General features: G+C 42.2%; 1 protein-coding gene across 1 annotated transcript in view; it reads right to left on the bottom strand.

Annotated features, from left to right (window-relative positions):
* ssbp4 (single stranded DNA binding protein 4) overlaps positions 1-21,878 on the bottom strand; it is an 83,815-nt gene extending 61,937 nt beyond the window's left edge. Inside the window, exons 1-3 of the mRNA XM_072660010.1 lie at positions 21,723-21,878; positions 11,819-11,891; positions 7,004-7,065 (exon numbers count right to left, since the gene is read on the bottom strand). Coding sequence (XP_072516111.1) covers positions 7,004-7,065; positions 11,819-11,891; positions 21,723-21,778 — 191 coding nt within the window. The 5' untranslated portion in view covers positions 21,779-21,878. The remainder of the gene's footprint in view (positions 1-7,003; positions 7,066-11,818; positions 11,892-21,722) is intronic.
* Positions 21,879-22,258: the final 380 nt, after the last annotated feature.

Genomic DNA, 22,258 nt, shown 5'->3' with positions numbered 1-22,258 from the left:
ACAGGGATTTTGTTTTTCAGATAAAATCATTTTAGGTGCTTTAATAAACTAAATCCGATGGCTTTTTAATGAGCAACATAGTAAAAACCGAACTGAACAACATATAGATACTAATTCTGTCAACGTTAACAAGGTACACACTGTATAGATTATTAACAGCATAATTTGTAGACCCTTCAAACCATTCATATTTTCAGGCTGAGGCGATGATTACATACTGCATGTCGCTTTAATATAATCCATGACTCCTTCATTGTGCTTGAACCTCCGTGGCATGCCACTCTTAAGGTTACAGTAAACCCTACACCTCCCATACACAGGGAGGTCTGGTATACCGTCTGCTAGTGGGAACCGGCTATGGCTACTGGGCCGGAAATGCCATAACAGTGCCCCCCTAGTAAGAACTATAAACATGAAATGAACACAGATGATACAAAGAGCACTCAATAAAAGGATGTGAGTGAGCGAGTGAGTGTGAGAGTCACTGAGAGAGTGAGTGAGTGAGTGTGTGAGTCAGTGAGTGTGTGAGTGAGTGAGTGAGTGTGAGTCAGTGAGTGTGTGAGTCAGTGACAAAAGCGATTAAAATGTTCAAGCAGAAAGACACCTCAAGTCAGAGATGGGGGGGGGGGGGGGGGGGTTGGGAGGAAGCTAGCGGGATGCAGAAACGCCAGGCACGAAGACAGAGCGGCACGTGGAAGGGGGTTTGTGAAACCTGCTCGCCGCCCCTTAGCCGCTCCACAATAAAGCCAGGCTGCATTATCATATCTATCAGGAGCCGTTAAAGAGATGGCAGCTTTGTCAGAGAGCTGCCGGAGGGAGACAGCAGGACCATCTCAAATCCAATCAGCGCGCGGGGAAATGAAATAAGGCGCCAGTTACACTTTGTTACTGAAAAGCTGCAACTAGGCACACTTCAAGGTAGGAGTGGTGATCCTGCCAGCAGAAGGTTTTTTTCTAAGTGTGCATTTAGACCACCCTGATTAAACCCACCGAACTCATTTACACTGCCGTTAGTTATTAGGGGTATGTAGAACTGGTTGGGATTATGCACAATATTAATGCGGGGGCATGTCAGTCAGTGTAAGCATGACAAGTCTAATGGGTCAAATATGCCTGCTTTTAAAGACAGTTCAAGGTGTAAAAACATAACAGGATACACACATACATTTACACACTTTTCCCTCTTCATTAGCCAAGACATGTCAGGTTTCAAGCCTGCGTCTTTAGTTTGGCACTAGAGCTGCAAGGCTGATGTCAGATGCTAATAACTCATAGAAGCTTATGATCACCAATTAGCATCACGCAAACTGCGGGCCCAAAATCACCTCAAACTGCATCAAAGATCTGTATGTGGTTTCTGATACTGTATGACATATTGTTTCCTATAATAATGGACAAAAGTATGCGGCAGAGTGTAGCAGCCATCCTGAAACCTGTGCAGTTTCATTGATAACTATGTTATACAGACTTCCTACACTCAAGGAGGAGAAAAGCAATGCTTCTACCAAAGGTGTGAAATGGCAAGAACCTGGTGATACGATACATGGGTTATGATTCAATATACTGTGATATACTGCTATACTTTAAGCAAGGCAATATTTGCGTTGAAAAAGCATAAGAAACACACTACCATATACAACACTGCAATCTAGCAGTTGAGATTCATCACCAATCTTAACATGTAAATTATCCATTTATTATCGCAAAACATAACATTGCCATACTTTTCTATATCACTCTTTTCTTACACCCCTACCACCTACACCGCAAAAAAAAACAATGTACATGATCACTGATCAAATCTACTTCAGCATTTTTGCATTTACCTTTCCTCAAACATTGTATCACCTTAAAACAGAAAGTTACAGTAACATGCTTTTATCTAATTTGTTTACATGTTTGCAATACCATCTGTACCCTTGTACGATACCCCAACAAGCCCAGAAACAACAAAAAAAGATCCAATTTTCAAGAATGTCTTGTCACCTGTGTCTAGGCTAACACACCACACAGAGGTAGAAAACACAAACGCTCTTTGACATATAGGCTACCTACTCTTCCCAAAGCTACAAAGCTGCAGTGCCTGTCACAAAAGAAGCAAAACACGGCTCGCTATCGTGGCTGACAACAATCACACCAAGCTCTTAACACGACAAAACGGTACGATCAAACAATAACAGGCCTAAAACAAAAGCTTTCATTAGAACTACTGAAGTTTTTGTTTTGTCCTCATGATATCAGTGCTGTGATGTATGATATAACAGACCACACAGGAGAATGTGTGATGCAGGAGTACAAAAGCAGGCCCGTTAACCCCTTACACTTCAGGCCTATTATTCAGTTACTAAAATTCAGAATTATTATTCAGCAACAGCTATAAATGACTTTGAATTGCTGAATTGAATTGCTATGAAAATGTAAAGAATTGAATTGCAGGCCCACTCACAGACCCTTAGGGTTTAATTGGTCGCTCAGTGGTTAGAGCACTGGGTTATTGATCATGAGGTTGTGGGTTTACTGCTCGCATCCACTAAGCTGCCACCGTTGGGCCCCTTCAGCAAGGCCCTTAACCTTCTCTGTACAAAGGGTGCCATGGCATAGCTGAACTGTGTTCTGAACCTGGCTTCCCAAGCTGGAATACACATAGAGGATTCTTCATTTAAAGTAATTCCCACTCAATAAAGGTGCCAAAAGGAGTTGTTTAATGCTTTTCACATGAACGTTTGGTTCCAGAAAGAACCTTTCTGTGGTAGCGCTGCAGTTAAGACCACCTCTGTCGAGTCCAACACAAGTCCAAGGCTGTGATTAGTCAAGATCACTCAAGACTGGGTCCAACAGACCAAATCAACACCAAGTCCACTGTACGCGCCATGGAATTCTCCATCCGCTTCCTTGCCTGTCTGTCTGTCTACAGCGCAGGTAAACTCCTGTAAACTTGGATCTAAAAAGGGCCTTTTGAGTTAAATATATCGGTGAAGTTTGACAGCGGTTAAACAGCTATCTCACCAGGAACACTGACAATGTCATGGACTTTCCTCCATGCTGTGTTTCTTTAACTTTAGTCTCTGTATATTTGCAATTTAGATTCATATAGAATGGGGGCCCTGACACAGCCGTTATTAGCTCAAATGATCCATGTCGCACATACTAGCACATACTGGTTGTGCGCGAACAACGGAATATTGCTTCTGCCTGATTGGTCAGTTTGTCTTGTTAGCGGCATTGCTGTCCCACAATCCTTTGCACCTTTTTCTGCTACTACCATTAAAAATAAATGGGGGCGAAATTTCAGATGACGAATTTGCATGCAGTGGAATACTTTAGGGATCACTTCCGAGTTTTTGCAAATCCTTTTACCTAAAAATCAAGTTACCTAAAAGTGAGCTACACTCGTGCAGATTTGTTTAGGACAACAAAATTAACAGGTTTTCTTTCTAATTAAGTTAAGCTGGCTCCTCAGGGCCCCCGGTGTAAATGTACATGCAAGTCTGTCTTCCCAAATCTTCCCAAAGTCTGATAAATGCCTGCTGTATTTCACCAGTATCACTCTTCTCTCAATGTGGAATGGGTGGTCCTAAAAATGGTCATGTTTACATCAGCAAAACTCTGACCAATCACAAGGCTAACATGGCTAACATTTAGTCTGAGCAACCTGGTGAGCTAAATCTAAAGCTAAACCTTTGGAGCTAAAGCTTGAGCCATGTCTGGGGGAGTGCTTTACCACAGAATTCAGCGTCTGGGTGCCACCTATTTTGATACAACTATTACAAAAAATATAAAGCTACAATTCAAATTGTGATAAAATACAAAAGTGACATTTTTACAATTAAATTACCTGAACAAATCCAAAATATATGAAATGATTCAAGAGTAGCTGGTCTCGTTTCAGACCAGATTCTAAATTTAGCGAGAGACCAAGGCAAGTCTGAGACAAGATCAATGCCTGAGACCGGCTTAGAGTACTACAGCACTAGTGGATGGTTCTTTAAAGAGCAATTTTTTTAAATGAGATGTGCGAGTGTGAAGAGTTTCTTTAATGTTTAAAGAATCTCTGCAATATATAAATGTCCTATTTTATTTAATCTTGAACTATACATCCAGGCCCGGAACCACTTGTGAGCGGTTACATTATAGCGGAGTATATGAGACTTACGAGCAGAGGAGAGAAACAATGAAGTGAGAATATGGTTAACAATCATCTCACAAGTAACAAAAGAATAGTCACTGAATTCCCTTTTCACACATAAAGCCTCCAGTGAACATCTTTCGCTCGCCCTCGGTTCTGTTCTGTTTTCCCTTAAACTTTAGTTTCCTGTGCTCAACCTGTTTGTGTTCAAATAACAGAGAGAGATTTGGTGGAGGGCAGGTCTGTTTGGCCTCCCTGTTTTCTCTGCCCCTCACGATGAGGAATGTCAGCTTGAGGCCATCTCAGATTTGACCCATGCACCAACCCGTGTTCCTCTACTTTCACAACGTTTTCCAGAGGTGAACTTTGGGCAACACTGGGAATTTCAGCAAGCAATTTATTAGGGCTAATGATGTAACACCTGCACTCTCGCTAACTATAACCCCTCTCTAAAAAAACTCTCTCTTACAATAGATGCGGATGACTGACACCCCCACACCCCTTCACCTCCACCACTGATGCCTGCCGCTACTATTCCATACACACGCACACACACACCCTCCGGCCCCCACCCCCACAACAGGAAACTGCCTGAGACAGAAGGAGGGAAGAAAACGAAGAGAGGGATGGAAGAAGGGAGGGAGGGAGGGAGGGAGAAAGAGATTTGGCTGTTTAACACAAAGGAGCCTGGAATGCAAGGAGTTAATCCGTTTGAGGACTCTTCCGCAAACAAAGGACAGACCTCCAGACAAAGGTTGAGGGAGGAGGGAGTAGCGGAGGGGGGAGGGGCCCGGCTTTCCCTTACCATCTGGCCCTTTTGTTTGGGGGAGGGGGTTGGTAAGGAAGAGAGGGGTGAGGGCAATGCTTATACCCCCCCTCCAAAGCCCCAAAATGACCCCCCTTCTTCCATGTGCTATAAACCCAGACAGACGCAGGGTCACCCCCACACCCACTCCCATCCCAATTTTACACTAGTTTCATTCAGGTCTAAAATTTTGAACCAACCCAGAATATCACCAGACAACAATCTCTCTCCTGATTCAACCCTTGACTGTTGCCCAACCATATTCATCCTGAATCTGATTGTAACACAACAAAATTCTGTTTTATCTTGAACACAGCATAAAAAAAATGTGCAGCCTGAAGAAAATGAGCCTAGTCTAAAGCCCAGCAACATCTGGTCTAAACCCAAATGTGAACCTAAAAAAACTTCAGCCTCAATACAACTGTAGCCTAACAAAATCTAGCCTGAATCCAAACTATAACCCAACAAATGTTAGTCTTAATTCAACTGTAGCCCAACACAATTCAGTCCAAACCCAACCTTTGTCCAACAACATTTAGCCTGAACTGTAGCCCAACAGAATTTATTCTAAACCCAACTGTAACCCAACAAAATTCAGCCGGAACCCAAGTGTAGCCCAACACAATCCAATCTGAACCTAAGTGAAGCCCAAACTGCACACCAACTTGTCAGCCTAAAGCCAAATGTGGCCCAAAATGTTCTGGCTTAATTAAAATGTAGCCAACAAAATTCACTCTGAATATACTTGTACTCCAACAGCATTTAGTCTAAACTCAACCATAGCCCAAAAACATCAGCCTGGATCCAGCTGTCTCCCAACGAAATTCTGTTCATACCTAATTGCAGCTCAACAAAAGTTTCTGTAAACCAAACTTTAGCCCAACAAAATTAGATCTCAACCCAACTGTAGCCCAGTGACCTTATCCTCATTACAACCGTAGCCTAATGAAATTCAGCTTAAATCCAAACCATAACCTAACACAATTTAGTCTTAATTCAGCTGTAGCCAAACTAAATTCAGCCTAAATCCAACTGTAGCCCAACATAATACAGTCTGAATCCAAATGTAGCCCAACAACATTTGCTCTAAACCCAACTCTAGCTTTAAAAATACCAGTCTTGATCCAACTGTAGCCCAATGAAATTCTACACAATCCTAACTGTAGCCCAAAAAAGGTCAGTGTGAAAAAGTATGGCCTAGTCAGACTGCAGCCTGACAAAACTCCCACAACTACACTTCTCTAAACTGAATTCGCTATTTCACCTTACTTTTACACATTTTCCCGCACACACAAACTGGATTTGTGCCAACTACCTTAGTGACTTAAAACTGTTTATGTTAACACAGTATGGAGGAAGAATGAAAAGTGGGAAACATGAACCCAATCCCAACAAAACTTTGAGAAAAAACAGTTACGGTTCAGACAAACATTTCGAGCTCTACTCTACACCGTTACCTCTGAATGCTTTACAGAAAAGAATTGGGCTACTGCGGCTAGAAGCTTATAGCCTGTCATCCTCCATCAAGCCCCTAAAGGTCCCCTTTAGAACTAATCTACAAAAGGTTACTGGGGCTGGTTACTTCTGTGCCACACTTCTCAGAAATACTGGCCTTCTTTTCCCAATCGTCAAACAGTTTGTGGAGCTCTACTTACAGGAAGAAAAGGCCAGACACTCTTGTAGTACATTATGTGGTACAACAGTGCTGTATTTACGGACAGTGGGTCACCTACTACAAGATGTGCTTCTCTTTTGTATTACGTTCAGTCCATCCAGTTCCAATTTTTGGGTAATTTTGGATCTAAACTATAAAAAATGGTGATGTGAAAACTGAATGTGAATTTAAAGTGAATTGAATGTAAACTTAATTCATTGTGTAATGAACTTTATATGACTTTAAATTGTACATAGATGGGACAGCAATACCTCAGGACGTCTAAGAATTAAAAGCTCCTCAAAGATACTCTCAGGGTATTTTTAGATATGAACTGTAAGGTACAACGTTATAGATGTCAACTTACTGAGTCTACCAGTTTTTGCAGGAGATAATGAATTAGAGAATCGATACGTACCACCACCAGGAGTGCAGGAACCCGGGAGGCTCTCCTAGTGTGATATTCTTCTCCCATCGGATCTAAAGATAGAACGTAAGCAGGGAAGAGAGAAACAGGCAGAAAGAGAGAAAAGCAGGATGAGTATGTGCCTTACACTGTGAAAGGTGCATGAATGGGTCAAGGTGTTCTACTGCAGGAAAGCATGAAATACGTATGGGAGATACTTGAGGAGCCAGCAGTCTGCTGATCCACAGCCATCCAACAGAACTAAGCTAATGAGGCTAACAAAACTAACACAAATCTGGCACAGGGTTTGGGACAGGAAACAACACTTTAAGTGTACCTGAAGTACAGCTGATGTGTACATGTTTAAACCTCGAGCACTATTTTCTTCAGTGTGTCACGTCAGAGGTGTTATATTCTATAACAGTGCACCTTAGTGGGTGCCAAGTGATGGCTGCAAGTGCATGACTTGCATTTTTGAGGTCCTGAGTGTATTAGTTGATTAAAGATGCTATGTGTGTATGTGTGTGTGTGTGTGTGTGTGTGTGTGTGTGTGCTTTTGAGTGAAAAGTGGCCTAACCCCTGGTGGCTCGGGGTGTGAGTGGAGGGAGTAGCAGCAGTAATTGGGAGATGGAGGCAGGTGACTGCTCTCTCATTAGGCCATGAATCACAGGTGTGCTCTCCTGCTGTGTACACGCAAAGGTTTAAAGACCTGCCCTGCAGGGAGCATGTGCGTGTGTACATATTTACAGATCTTTAATAAAAAAAACGCTGTGAAGCCTTTATTACGCATATATTTTATCGATATGCTCTTATTATGTATTTCCTCTTTTCTTTCACTGACTTGTCATCAGGACCACCTACTGTATATGTATATGCAGTACTGTATTCTGTCTTCAGATTCCACTACCAATAGAATAGGACTCTCTGGCGCAGATGAAAATATTGGCACCATGCCTAATGCCAGGCAAAAGCTATAAAAGGGTATACAGACCCGAGTATTGAGCTGTGAAGCAGTCGGACTGTGTTCTCTGGAAGGATGGATGGTGCTCCATCTAATACTTTTGGGATGAGTTGGGGAGCTGGGAATTAGGTAAGGTGGTAATCATCTAACATCCTGACTTCAAGTGTCGCTGAATGCAATCAAATCCTCACAGCAATGCTTCAAAATATAGTAGAAGCCATTTTTCCTGGACAGTAGAGACAGTTACTTCAACAAAAGCTGAATAAACTTTCTTTTTTAATATCTTGATTTTGGATGAAACAATGAAATAATATATAAATGAGAATAAATGAGCAGCTGCCCCAATACTTCTGTCCATATTGTGTAATTATTAACCGTAAACCTACAATGTGCACCAACAATGCAACAATGTTTCCAATAAAGTGGCCAGTATGTGTATACACTCAGGTATCAGCAATAGGTTTCCTGAGGCCAATAAATCCATGAGTTGTCAATGTAGGCTGATGTTATCAGCAAATCAACAGATGAGGTGGTCTCTATTATTGAAGAATGAAGAGTGCAGTCTACTAAAGCTCAGACATCTGTGACTATGGCACTCCATTCCGACTCGGAAGGTCCCTCATCCACTGTAAACGCACCAGCGCTAAATTAACACCTACAGGGTACATTGGACCCCGGTGTATCCACACAATGTGAAGCAGCTCAGCAGCACTGTAGGTGTTTAACATTGGTTACTGTGCTGAGTGGTTTCGCCTCAAATTTACACACCACCTTTATTATGCTCTCGACAATCTACGCACACAGGGCAACCCTCAGCATTTATTCAGCGTATGAATACATCGCATGGGAGGCTTACACGACATTAGCTCCTTAATGGACAAGGCCTCTCAAACTAAGCTACTGAGTGAAATGCTTAAGAGACAGTATGCTTTATGATACAAGTACGAGTGAAGTGTTCTGGTGCCAATGACCCGGGATCTAGCAGGGCCCTGCAGTCACTAAGCAACACTTACACTCTGCAATTAATCTCTGACTGTCTCTCCCAACTCTCAGCTTAGCATCTTATCCCTCTGCTAACTGGAGGCTTTTGGGTTTGCTGCCTGTGATACAATCCAAAATATGGATATAAGGTTGAGAAGAATATAGGTTTCCTGCCAGCAGATGCATCTACAGGACTTAAAGGCCATTCTAACCACTGTCAGAACAGAGTGCATGACCATTGCATTCCCACTGGACAAACCTACCATGTACACTATATGTCCAAATGTTTGTGGACACACCTTCTAATCAATGCTTTCAGCTTTAAGCTGCACCCATTGCTGACACAGAACTACATGAATCTATCGGCACCGTGTCTAATGCCAGGCGTGGGCTAAAGGGTTATAAAGCCCCCTATGGAATGATGGTGCTGGGGATGAAGTTGGCTGGTGATAATCCAACATTCTGACCTCACTAACACTCTTGTCGCGGAATACAATCAAATGCTCACAGCAATGTTCCAAAATCTAGTAGAAAGCCTTCCCTGAACAGTAGCGACAGTAGAGACAGACTGCAACTAAAGCAGGATAAACTCTTTCATATTAATACCCTTTGTTTTTTAAAGAAACAATAACTGAATAGATGTCCCAATACTTTTGTCCACATGTTTCACTAAAAATAGTATTGTAAATGCCATCTTTTATCTTTCTAGCTAAAAACCCATCAGAAATGATTGAGAATTGAGATTAATAAAACCTTCCAATTACTCAGAACATAATTATGATGTATTTATGCCTTATATTTCCAAGAATGTTCCACTCTTTCTAAGAACATTTGCGAGAACAGGCCATTAGCTAATCACAGAACATCGAGAAAGACCCTGAATGGAGCGTGCAGCAGGGGACACGAGCTCTGCTGTTAAAATAGTGGTCATGCTAACAAAGCCCATCATTTCTTATCGCCAACAACAATAGAAACTGATGGGATTCCTTTATTGGCCTTGAAAGGGATCACTGTAGAGAGTCTAGAGGTTAAGAGCATATGATTAGCCAATTGTACCTATTCACCCTGCTCACAGGCGAGATTTAACCAGACTTTTAACATGTGGTCGAGTTTAAGAGCGACAGAACGAGCGCTACCATCGCCTCCACTCCAGAGCTGCACCGCACTCCGAGCTGAAGGGCGTGCAGTGCTCATATAGTGAGGATAGCACTGACACGGGCTACGCCAGCAACAACAGCGCAGGTAAAAGCACCACGACTAGTGCCAAAAAAAGAGCAATCCACTTCAGATCAGGGCAGCATTAGCTGCACAAATGTTCAAGCTTCTACAGATTGTCCCCATATTTTACAAAGAAGGTATTCATTTACGAAATGTTTATCAATGCTTCCAGCTAAAGCGATATTACAGCCAGCGGTAACTTCAAGTGCTTGTTAGCCACTTATTCGTGGTCGCAATGCCGCTGTGTTAAAAGCTCAACTAGAGATCCAAGTATGATTGTTGCATTAAAATTTAATTGAATGGTCTTTATAAGGCCTTCATAAATTGAAGTATGTGAAATTAGGTGTCTCATAAAAACTCTCTCTCAAAATAAAGAGTTTTCTCAAAGAGGTCTTGAGGTGCAGGATACAAATACTGTACTGTAGTGTACATCTTCAAAGAACGTCGGGCACTGAAGAGCAAAATGTGGCGCAGTGGTACACAGTGACTCACGGCCATAAGCAAGAGGTCACAGGTTCAAACGTCTTCAAGATACACTAGAGAAACACAATTAGGTGTCAAAGACCTCCAATTTCTAATATCCCTTCCTCTGTACTTGTCATTGAACCCTTGTATAAACCAAGCTGAAAGGTGGTATGACACGAAAGTCCTCTCTTTAAGGTCAGAGTGGAAGAGTCTTTAGTGTTGAAGAGAACCGTTTGTACGGAGAGAAGTAGCTCACAATGATCTACTAGTGGCCCGGGATTTTTAACAACCTCAACCTCGTCCTTGACTAGCAGACTAAGGCCTTTTTTTATTATGAATTCTGAAAGTATTATTTGTAAGGAACTGACATTACTTTTTAACCTTACATTACATAAATGCCCTTAGCACTATTGGCTAACACATTTCTAATTAGATTACAATTATTATTAGATTAGATTATTCAAATGTTTCGTTTGGGAAACAGCTAAATGCTAGCTAATTAACTGTGAGTGATACGCGACATTAGGTTGACATAGGGAGTCATCATGGAATTTTGATACAGTGTAAAGAAAAAACAGCCGTTTTAAAATGGTCAGAAAGTGAAAACCAGTAAAAGTGGAGATACAAGGTTTTCACGGCAATGACAGCGGCAATATCTTCCTAGAGTTCGTGGTAGGTGCAACTGAAAGCTAAGGCTCAGTCTTAAGGCTCTCAAGAGTGGTGTAATCTTGTCATCACAAATCCAACTTTCTTTGTGGTTTAGCTATTTGTTTTATTTTATATGAAATACAATTTAATATAAATTGGAACTTTATTAATCAGAATTCAGGACAAACATTCAGGATGCGTTTCAATGCCTGGGTGCACGTTCATGAACTACTGTTTACTGTGGTTTAGCTTTGCTTAGTAAGAATGCACTGATTGTCTGGTATACAAAAACTCATTTGTACCAGTTTCTGCAGTTTCTACTAGCAAACTACAGAAAATGGAAGATGGCCTGTTACACATTAAATCTTTAAACACACAAAATGCTTAAATAAATAATGAAAAAAAGAAAAAACAGTCAATGTTGCTTGCTCAGTGTCTTACTGTACTTGACTCTTAAATGACCCATAATGCATATTCCATCCCCACGCTATACAATAGTTTAGAATCCTAGGCATCCGCTCACTTGAGGAAGTTCATCTCCATAAAGCACTTACCTCTGACAGGAAGGTCTGTGCGGATTTCTGTGCACCAACATGCAGCAAGTACTCGTACACGTATAAAGCTAACCTGCAAAACAGAAAGAAACAGAAAAGACCGTTCTTAGTTTCCTTTTTTCTTTACATTTTTCTTCTTTTTCTGTACCTCTGAAAAAAGTCCCTCTGTTACTGGGTCAGTCCAGTCTGCTCAGGTGGAAAAGAAAATGCAGTTCAACTGGATGTCGCATTCTAAGAGAGGAGGTGAGCGTGCTTGAACTTTGAGCACTTCTGTATCAAAGATGTGTAGGAGGAAATGTAGGACACTACCAGTCAACTTAAGTGACAAACTCAAAGGTGGAGCACTGAAGTAGAACACAAAGCTCAGTCAAGTAGAATGAGGATGACGTCTAAGCAAATCATGGAAGTCACAGAAAATCACACCTTTCTTTCTACCAGTGTTCGAACTAGGCAGCATATTGTCGCTGTCAGACAAAACCTTGTATCTCCAAAATGGCAACTTTACAGGAGGCAGAAACAGCTTTCTTAATTTTCATGGAAGTCAATGTAAAAAGGTCAAGGCAATCCAGGCTTATTTTGGTGCATTGCGACTGCATTGTACTCTCTAACACATTATTTAGCCCTTAAGCGTCTTCATATGTTTATATCCTAAAGATTTTAGGTGTTGAAAAAAAAAGTTATTCTAAAGTTATAGAACTGAAGAATGGAGGTCTGGACCTCTGACAGGTCTGTGAAAGTCAAGGGGCAATCCTGTTTGTGATCTTAAAGAGCCTTCACAGTGGTTTAAAATCAAGACAGGCTGATACAAATACTAGGCCAACCCCAGTTCTGAGTTCTTGTTCAGCATAGTCCACATAGCAAAACAATAAAAGGAATGTTCAGGGTCACATGGTGAGCCAGACAGACGGTCTATGAGAATGCATCCCTGGATCACACAGAAACATCCACAGGAACATCCCCACACTGGCAGTTCCCACTCTGTTTACCCATTAGCCATCTTGCCTTGGGCTGTTTCAGGCATTTGGTCTCACAAACCTCTCACCATGAAGCTGGAATGACTAAAAGGTGATTGTGCATAGCAGAATGAATGATCTGAAGGGTTCAGAGGACTGATGATCAGTCCCTGGCCTTCTCAAGGTATTTACTGAACATTATGCTGGTATATACAGTACAGTGCAAAGGATACGTAAAGCTGTTTATCTTGGCAGAAAGCCTTCATTTATAGCCATTTATTTATAACCATTTCCATTACCATGTAGTACTTCATTTATTTGACCAGGCCTTCATCAAAGTAAACCAGGTGAGATGCTGGTGGAATTGAACAAATCAATAGGATTTCACAGAGATATCAGCAGTCAAACCTTCTAACCTTTCTTCTAACTAACACTGACAACTGTATTTATGTTTGTATGTATTTATTATGTATGTTTATATACACAATCTATTAGCCAAAACATTACATTAATCTATTAACAATGATTATCATGTATCAATGGAGCATTCAAGATCTGGGATATATTAGACACTAAATGAACAGTCAGTTTGGGTTGGATGTAGGAGAAACAGGCAAGACCTGAGCGACTTTGTTAAGCACCAAGTCGCTATACAGGGACAACAAAGGAAATCCTATCTGGGCTGGAGCAACAGACACTGTACCACAGCACAAGTTGCAAACAGTGGATGGTTACAGGAGGATGGTGTCACAATATACAGTGCATCACACCCTGCTTGTGGCCGCAGACCAGTCGAGAGTGCCCATGCTAACGCCTGTCCACTATTTTAAAAAAAGCCCCTACAATGGACAGGTAAGCAGGTCATGTTTCTTTTTGCATCACACTGACGGCTGGGTGCATGTGCAGCGTTTAACTGAGGGATGTGGTGGTATCAGAAGTCAGATAAACAGCGGCATCTAACCTATATATATATATAATGTATGAAATATTGAAACAGACATTAGCTCAGAAGGACAGTTTCTGTCACCATGTCTGGATCAGGCCACAAGCAGAGGAAAGCCAGACAAGATGGTCACACTTTGAGAGGGCTTGATGTGCATCAGCACAGTTAAATCACCAGTGTTAAATCCACTCCTGCTGGCCTAATTCTGTATTAAATGTAACACTACCAGAGATTTTACTCCACACAATTGGTGAGTATTGCTGAAAGACGAGTGCTTGCTGTGAGGTCAACCGGATTGGTGAGTAGCTCACACAGTTTTCATGTAAGGACCATGTTCATTTTCCGTACAGGACCCCAAAAGCACCTTTAAGCAATGCTAGCGGCTTAGTTGTTCACCCCTTTTTTTTGGTTCTACAAGCTTCACAGCGAGGATAAATCACATCCCTGATAGTGTTGTGTGGAGATCTGCTTGAATGTCAATACGGCTGTGATAGACAGGAATAGCCACGCTAGTCCAGCTTTTTTCCTCCGACACTCAGCGCAGGCTCCTCGCTGTGTGTCCAGTCATATCAAGGTAAGCTTCTTCCAACTTAACCTGAGAACACATCCTGACATCTAGCCTGGGGCTCCCAGTTGAGGTTCGTTTTAAACATAAAAGGAGCGGAGGCAAGTTTTGCTAGGCTCAAGCACAGACAGTATAACTAATGAACCTTCCTGTCTTGATTTCAATAATTCACTCGCAGAGCTGGGTTCACAGATTCATACAGCAGCGGAAGAGTGGAATCACCAGGGATGGATGTAAAGATGTACAGAAAGAGAGAAAAATCTACATACATTCAACTTCTTTCCTTTAGTAAATAAACAATGTGCTTACTGAAGTCAATAACAGAGGAAATGTGTCTACAGTATATAGTCTATAGCAACACAGCCTAATCAGGGTTCCAGTACATGTTTAATTTCACATCTAATTCCTTTATAACGCAAATTGCTCTATAGTAAGCCTGATCATAAGATTCTAGGGGGCTTCGGAGTAGCGTGACTCAGCGTGAAGCCACAGATTTGGCACTTAGCATTCTCCTCCAAGAGCGTTCAGCTGTCAAATGATGTCATGTAGGCGGCAGTTCGAAAAGATGTCGGAGGACTCTTTGTTCAGTGTTTTTTATAGTAATATTTAATATATATATAATATTCAAATGATAGAACAGATAAACCATTACACAATTGGCCAAAATGGCCTAAAAATGAACATAAAGCCTTTAAGACTACTAAGTCTATTTAATGCCTCTTCAAGGGGGCTAATAATAATGTAATGCTACAGCCCACCAGTACAGTGTTAGGTGCTAATGAAGACATGTCGTCTTTTACCCAATATTTTCAGGTATTTTCTCCTCAATCGAGATGTTAATTTGTCAGAGGAGTATTTTTCACTTTCTCAACCCATCTAACAATGGCTATTGTTTAATGTCTAGCTAACACCAGGTAGAGCCGCTAGCATTCAGCCTTCTCAGTCTCCTACACATTTCTAAAAACATGTCCTTGGTAATATGCCTACATTAAGGCAAAGTGTAAAATAATATATACAAGTGCAAATACGAGCACTGCAAGTCCTGTTAAAACATACATCCTTATTTGACCTGCATTTTTTTCTATCTGTCCATGATGAAACCAAAGAAATAACCAAGAACACAGGTCCCTGTATGCAGGGTTAACTATTCATGCTTCTAATATCATAGAAAATACAAGGTATCATTCAAAAAACATGCCAAAAACAGGGCCACATTTTTCATTCTACAAAAATACATACACTATTTTAATCCCAAGGCCACCAGAAAGATCACTGTAAATTCTGCTGTGTTTTGATTCCCCAGGATGTTCGGTCTTACCGCTAAAGCTTTTGGAGCAGTTGTACGGCAACCGAAGGCTGATAGTTTCATTCCACTGGAGTGAAGTAATGCAAGACTGGCTCAAAGTTGCAATGCTGATGAAACAGACTTATGTGTTGATAAGCTGTCTCGCTGTATCCCATATTAATCAATCATTTTGAAAAATGCCTCAAGAGTCATCCGAGAAAATCTGCAAACAAACACGAAGGCAAATTCAGCCCCTGAACTAAAGGCCCACTCGCTGTGTGGCATCTAAATATTTGGAGTCAAACAGTGCCCTTGTGAGGCAATTTGAATGATTAGAAACTTCACCATCACAGAAAGCAGGGAAATTAATTGACTGCCACGTTTACATCTGAGTGCCACATTTATCCAAAACACAGCAAAATCAGACGTTCTTCATGCGAAAGCATACTGCTTTTGTATGCGTGTGCACTTCTCTTTATACGTTGCTGAAAACACCTCTATGGAGGAGGCAGGACCATCTGGAGAAAATCAAAACCATACATTCAGCCCTACGCTGCCTCTTCACTCCTCCAGTAAAACTCCACAGAAAAGCCAGAGAAAGTGATCGAGATGGAGAGAAGGAGGGGGGGGGGACTCATATCAAAATATAGGCTATTTTGCACAACTTCACTCTCGAGAGCCGAACGCCGATATTGCGTGCTATGCCCCCACGTCGCTCACTGATCTTAATTAGACCTGCATAGCTAAGTGAAGACCGAGTGCTGCACGTTCCCTTGAAAAAGAGCCATCTTTCAACCTAAGAAAATCCTCCAGCATTCAAATGATTGCTAGGCCTGTTCGCTTGTCCGAATAGCAGGAGCTGGAGACCGCTTCACCCGCTCTAATAGTGTTAAGTGATCGGCCCAATTCAAGCAATGGTTTTCCTGTTTGCTTCGAGCCAAGGTCCCCATTGAATGGGACCTAAACCTCTTTTGGTGTATTTACAAACACTCAGCTAGGAACTGGCTTTCTTAATAACTGGCCTAATAGTGCCCACTGTGAAAAACCTTGGCGGTCACACAGATTCTTCATTTGATTTAACAGTCGGAATATTGATTTGCAGTGATCATTTTTATGGAGCGCTTTGCAAAACACAAGATTAATGTGAACAAAGGGTCTAAGCTTCATACACTAAAGAAATGAGGAATGTAATGGACAGGACATGATGAAGGTAAGGAATCTAAAGGCTCACCCTTGAGTCACCTGTGCTACTGTTCAGATAAAACGGCAAATCAAACCACTGCACACAAAGCCCTCACAACTACTGGAGTCATCAGCCACTCAGTGTCCTAAAACCTTGGAGCTTGAAATATCGAATAGGTTCGGTTAATGAGAAATCTGCGGTTTAGTTAGTCTGGTACCATTCACAAACACAAAAGACTAGCATCTACTGAGGATTAAGTGAAGTCTCTTAAGGAGTAACTGGAGACTGTTCTCCTAAACTCTAAGCAATGAGGGTTCTGTAAAGTACTGAAACAGGGTTCTTTGACTTGTAACCATGGTGGAACCCTTTCTTAAGGGTCTATAAAGCACCGTCAACAGGTTTTCCTTGTATTGGAGAACCATTCAGCCAGGCAAAGAAATGGATCTTTGAGTTAAAGAGAGTAGAACCAGGATTTTTTCCATCAGAGCTTCTATCATAAATTCATTCATACTTTACAGTCTCATTATGCATTTCTGTTTAACAAAAGGGGTTATAAGTGACGCCTCGTGGCGTCTTCAGCTGAAGGGTATGTGCTGAGAGTTTGTCAGCTGAAGAGAACAGGTTGGGTATGGTTGAGTTTGCTGTGTGAACTGAAAGTTTGGCAGTCACACTGACCAAACGCTTATGATTGGGTGGTGTCTCAAAGTGGCAAAAATGAAGGCCGGAAAATGTGCCTTGTGTTACACCCTTGATGCAGAAAGGCTTAATGCACACTAAGGCATATTATACAGCAACTACAGGGACTTCTCGTGGGGCTACTCTTTGACAATAGAAGTTTGTAGTAACACTTTCAGCCCACTGGCGGCCCATAGACTGTTCAAGGGGTTAATATATGATAGCGTTACCGTCAGTGTCTCACAACTAAAGACTAATAGAACCTATTAATGTAATAGTGTGGTCCCATTGAAACAGTCCCATTGATCTAAGCTACAGTTGTGGTCGGACATTTACATACACTCATAATGGACACAATTTTAAGGGCAATTTTCAGTTTGCAATTATTTTATGAAACTGTTCATTTTCTCAGGCAAATGACAAACATTGAGTTGTTTGGCCTTAGTGACATACAGGAACGCTACATGGACAAAAGTTTTGGGACACCTGCTTATTTCTTGTGTCTTCCAAAATCAAGGGTATTAAAAACAGATCTTGCTTTTGTTGGAGTAACTGTCTCTACTGTCCAAAGAAGACTTTCAACTAGATTGTGGAGCACTGCAGTGAGGATTTGATTGCATTTGATTGCACTAATGCAGGAGCATTAGTGAGGCCAGAAAGTTGGAACGATCACCACCCCACCTCGTCCCAAACTTCTTAACTCATCCCAAAAGTATTGGATGGAGCACAAACCATCATTTCAGAGAACACAGTTCCACTGCTCCACAGCTCAATGCTGAGGGGCTGTATGCCACTTTAGCCCACCCTGGCATTAGGCATGGTGCCCATAGGTCCATGTTTATCTGCTCCAGAGAGTACTAGACAAGTTGTGTCAGCAATGAGTGCAACTTCAAGTAGCTGAATGCATTCATTAGTGTATGTTTGGAGAAGTAAAAGTGAGAGGTATTTAACCACTAGAACACTGTACCAACTGTTAAGCATGGTGGTGGTAGCAGCATGCTCTGGGGCAGTTTTTTAAAGTGGATGGAATAATGAAGACTTCGTTAGCATAGCCTCAACAATCAGTTAGACACGGTTGTAAACAGGACAATGAGTCTTGATCTTAACTCTACTGAAAATACACTGACCGTGATAAACATTTAATTGGACTTTAGCAATTCTGCCAAATATTTTGCCAGGGGTGACTTGCTACGGGACATTTAGTGTGGTGTACGTATATTTGTGACCCTGTATGCCTAATTTAACCGTATGTTAATTTCAGAAAACCCTCAAATTAAGACATCATTTGATACCAGAATGCTGTGGTATGTTTACTGTATCAATAGCACCCAGCACTAATGATGTTAACTAGGGTGCATTTTCACCTGTCTGTCGTGGTGAAGTGTTGTATGCTCATTTGGAAAATTTTTGCATGTGACTCACAGCCTCTTTCTCAGAGTCTCCCCAAAGAAGATCAGAATTCAAACAATGAAACATTAAAATGCAAAAGTTCTCACTGTTAATTGTTCACCCCTCTGGATCGCTCTCGCATCTCTTCTAACAGTTTTGACTGCCGCTCATTTCTATTCTATTAGCTTTGCACATCCTCGTAAGAGGTGGTCAATAAGGCAAAAAGTTGTTGAAAGTATATTGCGTTACTTTAACACATTTTCACAATCTCTGACATATACCTGGATGTTTAGCATGGTTTTGCATTTCTGCTACAAAAAATACAGCTAAACAGGACCAATTCAGCTGTCTTTCTAATAAAACACCCAGCTGGTAAATAGATAGATAACTTTTTTAATCCCAGAAGGAAAGTCAGGTATTACAGCAGATGTACACAGAAGTACAGTGAAAAGCAAACAATAGCAAAGCAAAGTAAAGAGCAAAGTAGCCTCCCATGTATGTACAAATACATAAACAGAAGGAAGGTATAAGAATAAGAAATAAAGATTCTTCAAGACTTTCAATCATTACACAGCAATATTTGCACATTCCTCCAGGCAAGATTATTTCTGAGAAATGTCTGGAAATCGACAAAACACACTGACTTTCAGGTCTGGCCACAGACTTGAGGTTTCTACCAGAGCGATGCAAGAGTTGTGTATCCAAATCCAGTCCATATTTCCATCAATCTTGAAAAGACCCCCGTAGCATGAAGATACCACAGCCACACTTCACACTGAAGATGGTGTGCCATAGCTGCTGTGCAGCGTACCACATTTACAGCCTCCTCCAGTCGTAAGGGCAGAACGTTCCACATGAGTCACATCAGGCTCATAACTGCAGCGTCTTCTAAGTGATGTTCTACAACTCCTCCAGCGTCAGATCAGTACTTCTGTCCAATAGCAAGTTCTGAGGGATCTGAGCACAGTAGTGAAGCTGCATAATTCTGCACTTTTCTGCAGCTACATGAACTGCCGTGAACTCCAGTGAATGTTCACTACCTTAAACAGAGAGTGCTTCTCGTCCTACAGACCCATGGCTTGATGTGAGCAGCTGGGGAGATGCTAGGGCTGCACAATGACATCGGGATCATGTCCGTATCTGCAGATATTTGCTTTTTAAGAGACTTGGTATCTGATACTGGATATTGTCTGATATCTCAGACTAGCAGAGGAAGATATGTATACTATATTCACTGACCGTTTAGCTGAAATGTTTTTTTATTTATTTTTATTTTATTGCATTTGTAAATCCGTCGGAAGTAAATGTTACATTATCTGGGAGATGATGTGTTGGTATTGGCTAGATAGATACATGAACATGTATGTATATATATATATATATATATATATATAGAGAGAGAGAGAGAGAGAGAGAGAGAGAGGTGAAAAGGCAGGATTGGACATTGAAGAGAAAAGGGCAGAGTAGAGAAGTCTGAGTAGGTGGTGTGAGAGATAGCCTCCTTTGTTAGGAGCTACAATTAAAAGAGATATAGCTTAGCAGCCTAGTAGTGGATCGGTATCAGCCAAGAGATTTCAATACCGGTATCAGTATCGGAGAGGAAACAGTGGTATCAGGCCACATCTAATATTCAGGAGTCCACTTGCACAGGCACTGACTTTCTATCTGATTTTAAATCCGAGCTTTTTGCTCTTCAACTAGAAGTTTTCTACAAGACTGGGAGGGGGGTCCTTAGGTCCTAATTCAATCCAAATTCATCCACTTGAGAACCAAACACGGATCTACAAGAAAGAAAAGTGTCTGAAAATCTTTCAAAGCTCTGACTCCATGTGAGCACAGTCTGCTTTTACAGAAAGCTTCTCCACGAGGTTTTAAAAGTCTGCTGCTCCAAATTCAGCCTCCTCAACTTCGGGCAACTTTTTTTCTGCCTTGTGTTTCACAGCCACACGTGTAGCTCCTCAGAGGAACGAGCCGCTCGCATTCACACAGCCTAAATTACAGCCAAAACAGACCTGCCAGAGGAGAAGTGGAGAACTGGGCTGTCAGAAAAGCACGGCAGCGTTTAGCTAAATATCGGTCCGTTCAGACTGTCCACAGCAACACGGGCGCGTCTTCGCTGGCTTACTGAAGCCGGCGAGCGCTTCACTAGCACCGGCGAACAGTAGCCTGGAGAGTCGGTTCAGCGCTGCCAGCGGAAGACGGCCACTTCTGTCCCGAGGAGACGAGAAGCCGAGACGAGATCTCGCCACCTACCTGCCTACCTACCGACACCTAGACAAGAGCGTGGCTGGCTAACGTTATCGATGTGTGGTGAGCTGGTAAACACCGCGAAACCCTGCGAAACATCGCCCGAACTTTGAACCACGTCGTGCCGAGGCTGAACGCGACGTGGTGCGAGCAGGTCGACCAGCACAACAGCAGCAGCAGCAGCAGCAGCAGCAGCAGCAGCAGCAGAAACTCACTTTGTTAGCTAGCTATCTAACTTCAGAGCTCCGGACCACAACGCACCACAACACAACCTCCAGAAAACTGCCATTAGCTAGATAGATAGGAGAAAGCTGGAAGTTCAGCCGTGATAGCTAGATAGTTAGCTAGCTACCTTTCACCGGGCTGCTTTATATCTATAGCTAGCTAAGTAGTTATAACAGCTTTACGAACTGCTGAAAACGACAAAAAAAAACAACAACAACAACAACAACAACGGCGGCCGGTTGCTTAGGTGGGAAAAAAAAAAGAGACGAAAAGTTAAAGAGACGAGCCGGGGGCAGGAGAGAGCCACCCCCGGCGTGCAAAAGCGTGTTACAGTAACAAGCCCCCTCAAACAATAGTAAGAAGAGCTGGAGTTGGAAAGTTGGAGCTCCCGCAACATTAAAGTGTTAGATAGCTAAAACAGCGCGCAAAATTCACTTACTTTTCTCTCGCTTGACTATCAGAAGGGACGACAGCTCCTTTACCTTTGGCGTACATGCTGGATTCTGTTTTAAGACTTTTACCCACTCAACACCTGTCAAAGAAAGCAGCCAGGAAAACGTTATATCTCCATAGCTACCCCTTTAGTGTTTTTCCTCCCCCCCTCCTCCTCCTCCTCCTCTTCTTCCCTCCCTCCCTCTCTCTCGCTCCCTCCCTCCCTCCCTCCCTCCCTCGCTCGCTCGCTCCCTCCTCCCCCCTCCCTCCCCTTCTTTTTTCACATCTCCAACATTGGCCACAAATCAGGCACAGTTTCTATTGGGGGGACTTGAAACAGGTCGCTGGAAGATTTTTTTCTCTCCCTCTACCGCTGTTCCAGGAATGCGCTCTCCCTCCCCCTGCAGTGGAGACGGTGGGGGCCTCTTAAAGGGGAACGTACACTCCTTGTTTACTAGACTGAGGGGGGAACTGATCAGGGGAAAAAAAGTAAGACACACCACACTGCCTCAGGCCTTGGTTGTGTGACTTTGAGACTTTGAT

Source organism: Salminus brasiliensis, chromosome 17 (assembly GCF_030463535.1).
Source record: "Salminus brasiliensis chromosome 17, fSalBra1.hap2, whole genome shotgun sequence".
In the NCBI taxonomy this organism is placed as follows: Eukaryota; Metazoa; Chordata; class Actinopteri; order Characiformes; family Bryconidae; genus Salminus; species Salminus brasiliensis.
The sequence above is the reverse complement of the archived record's forward strand: the minus strand, read 5'-3'. Positions and strand labels throughout refer to the sequence as shown.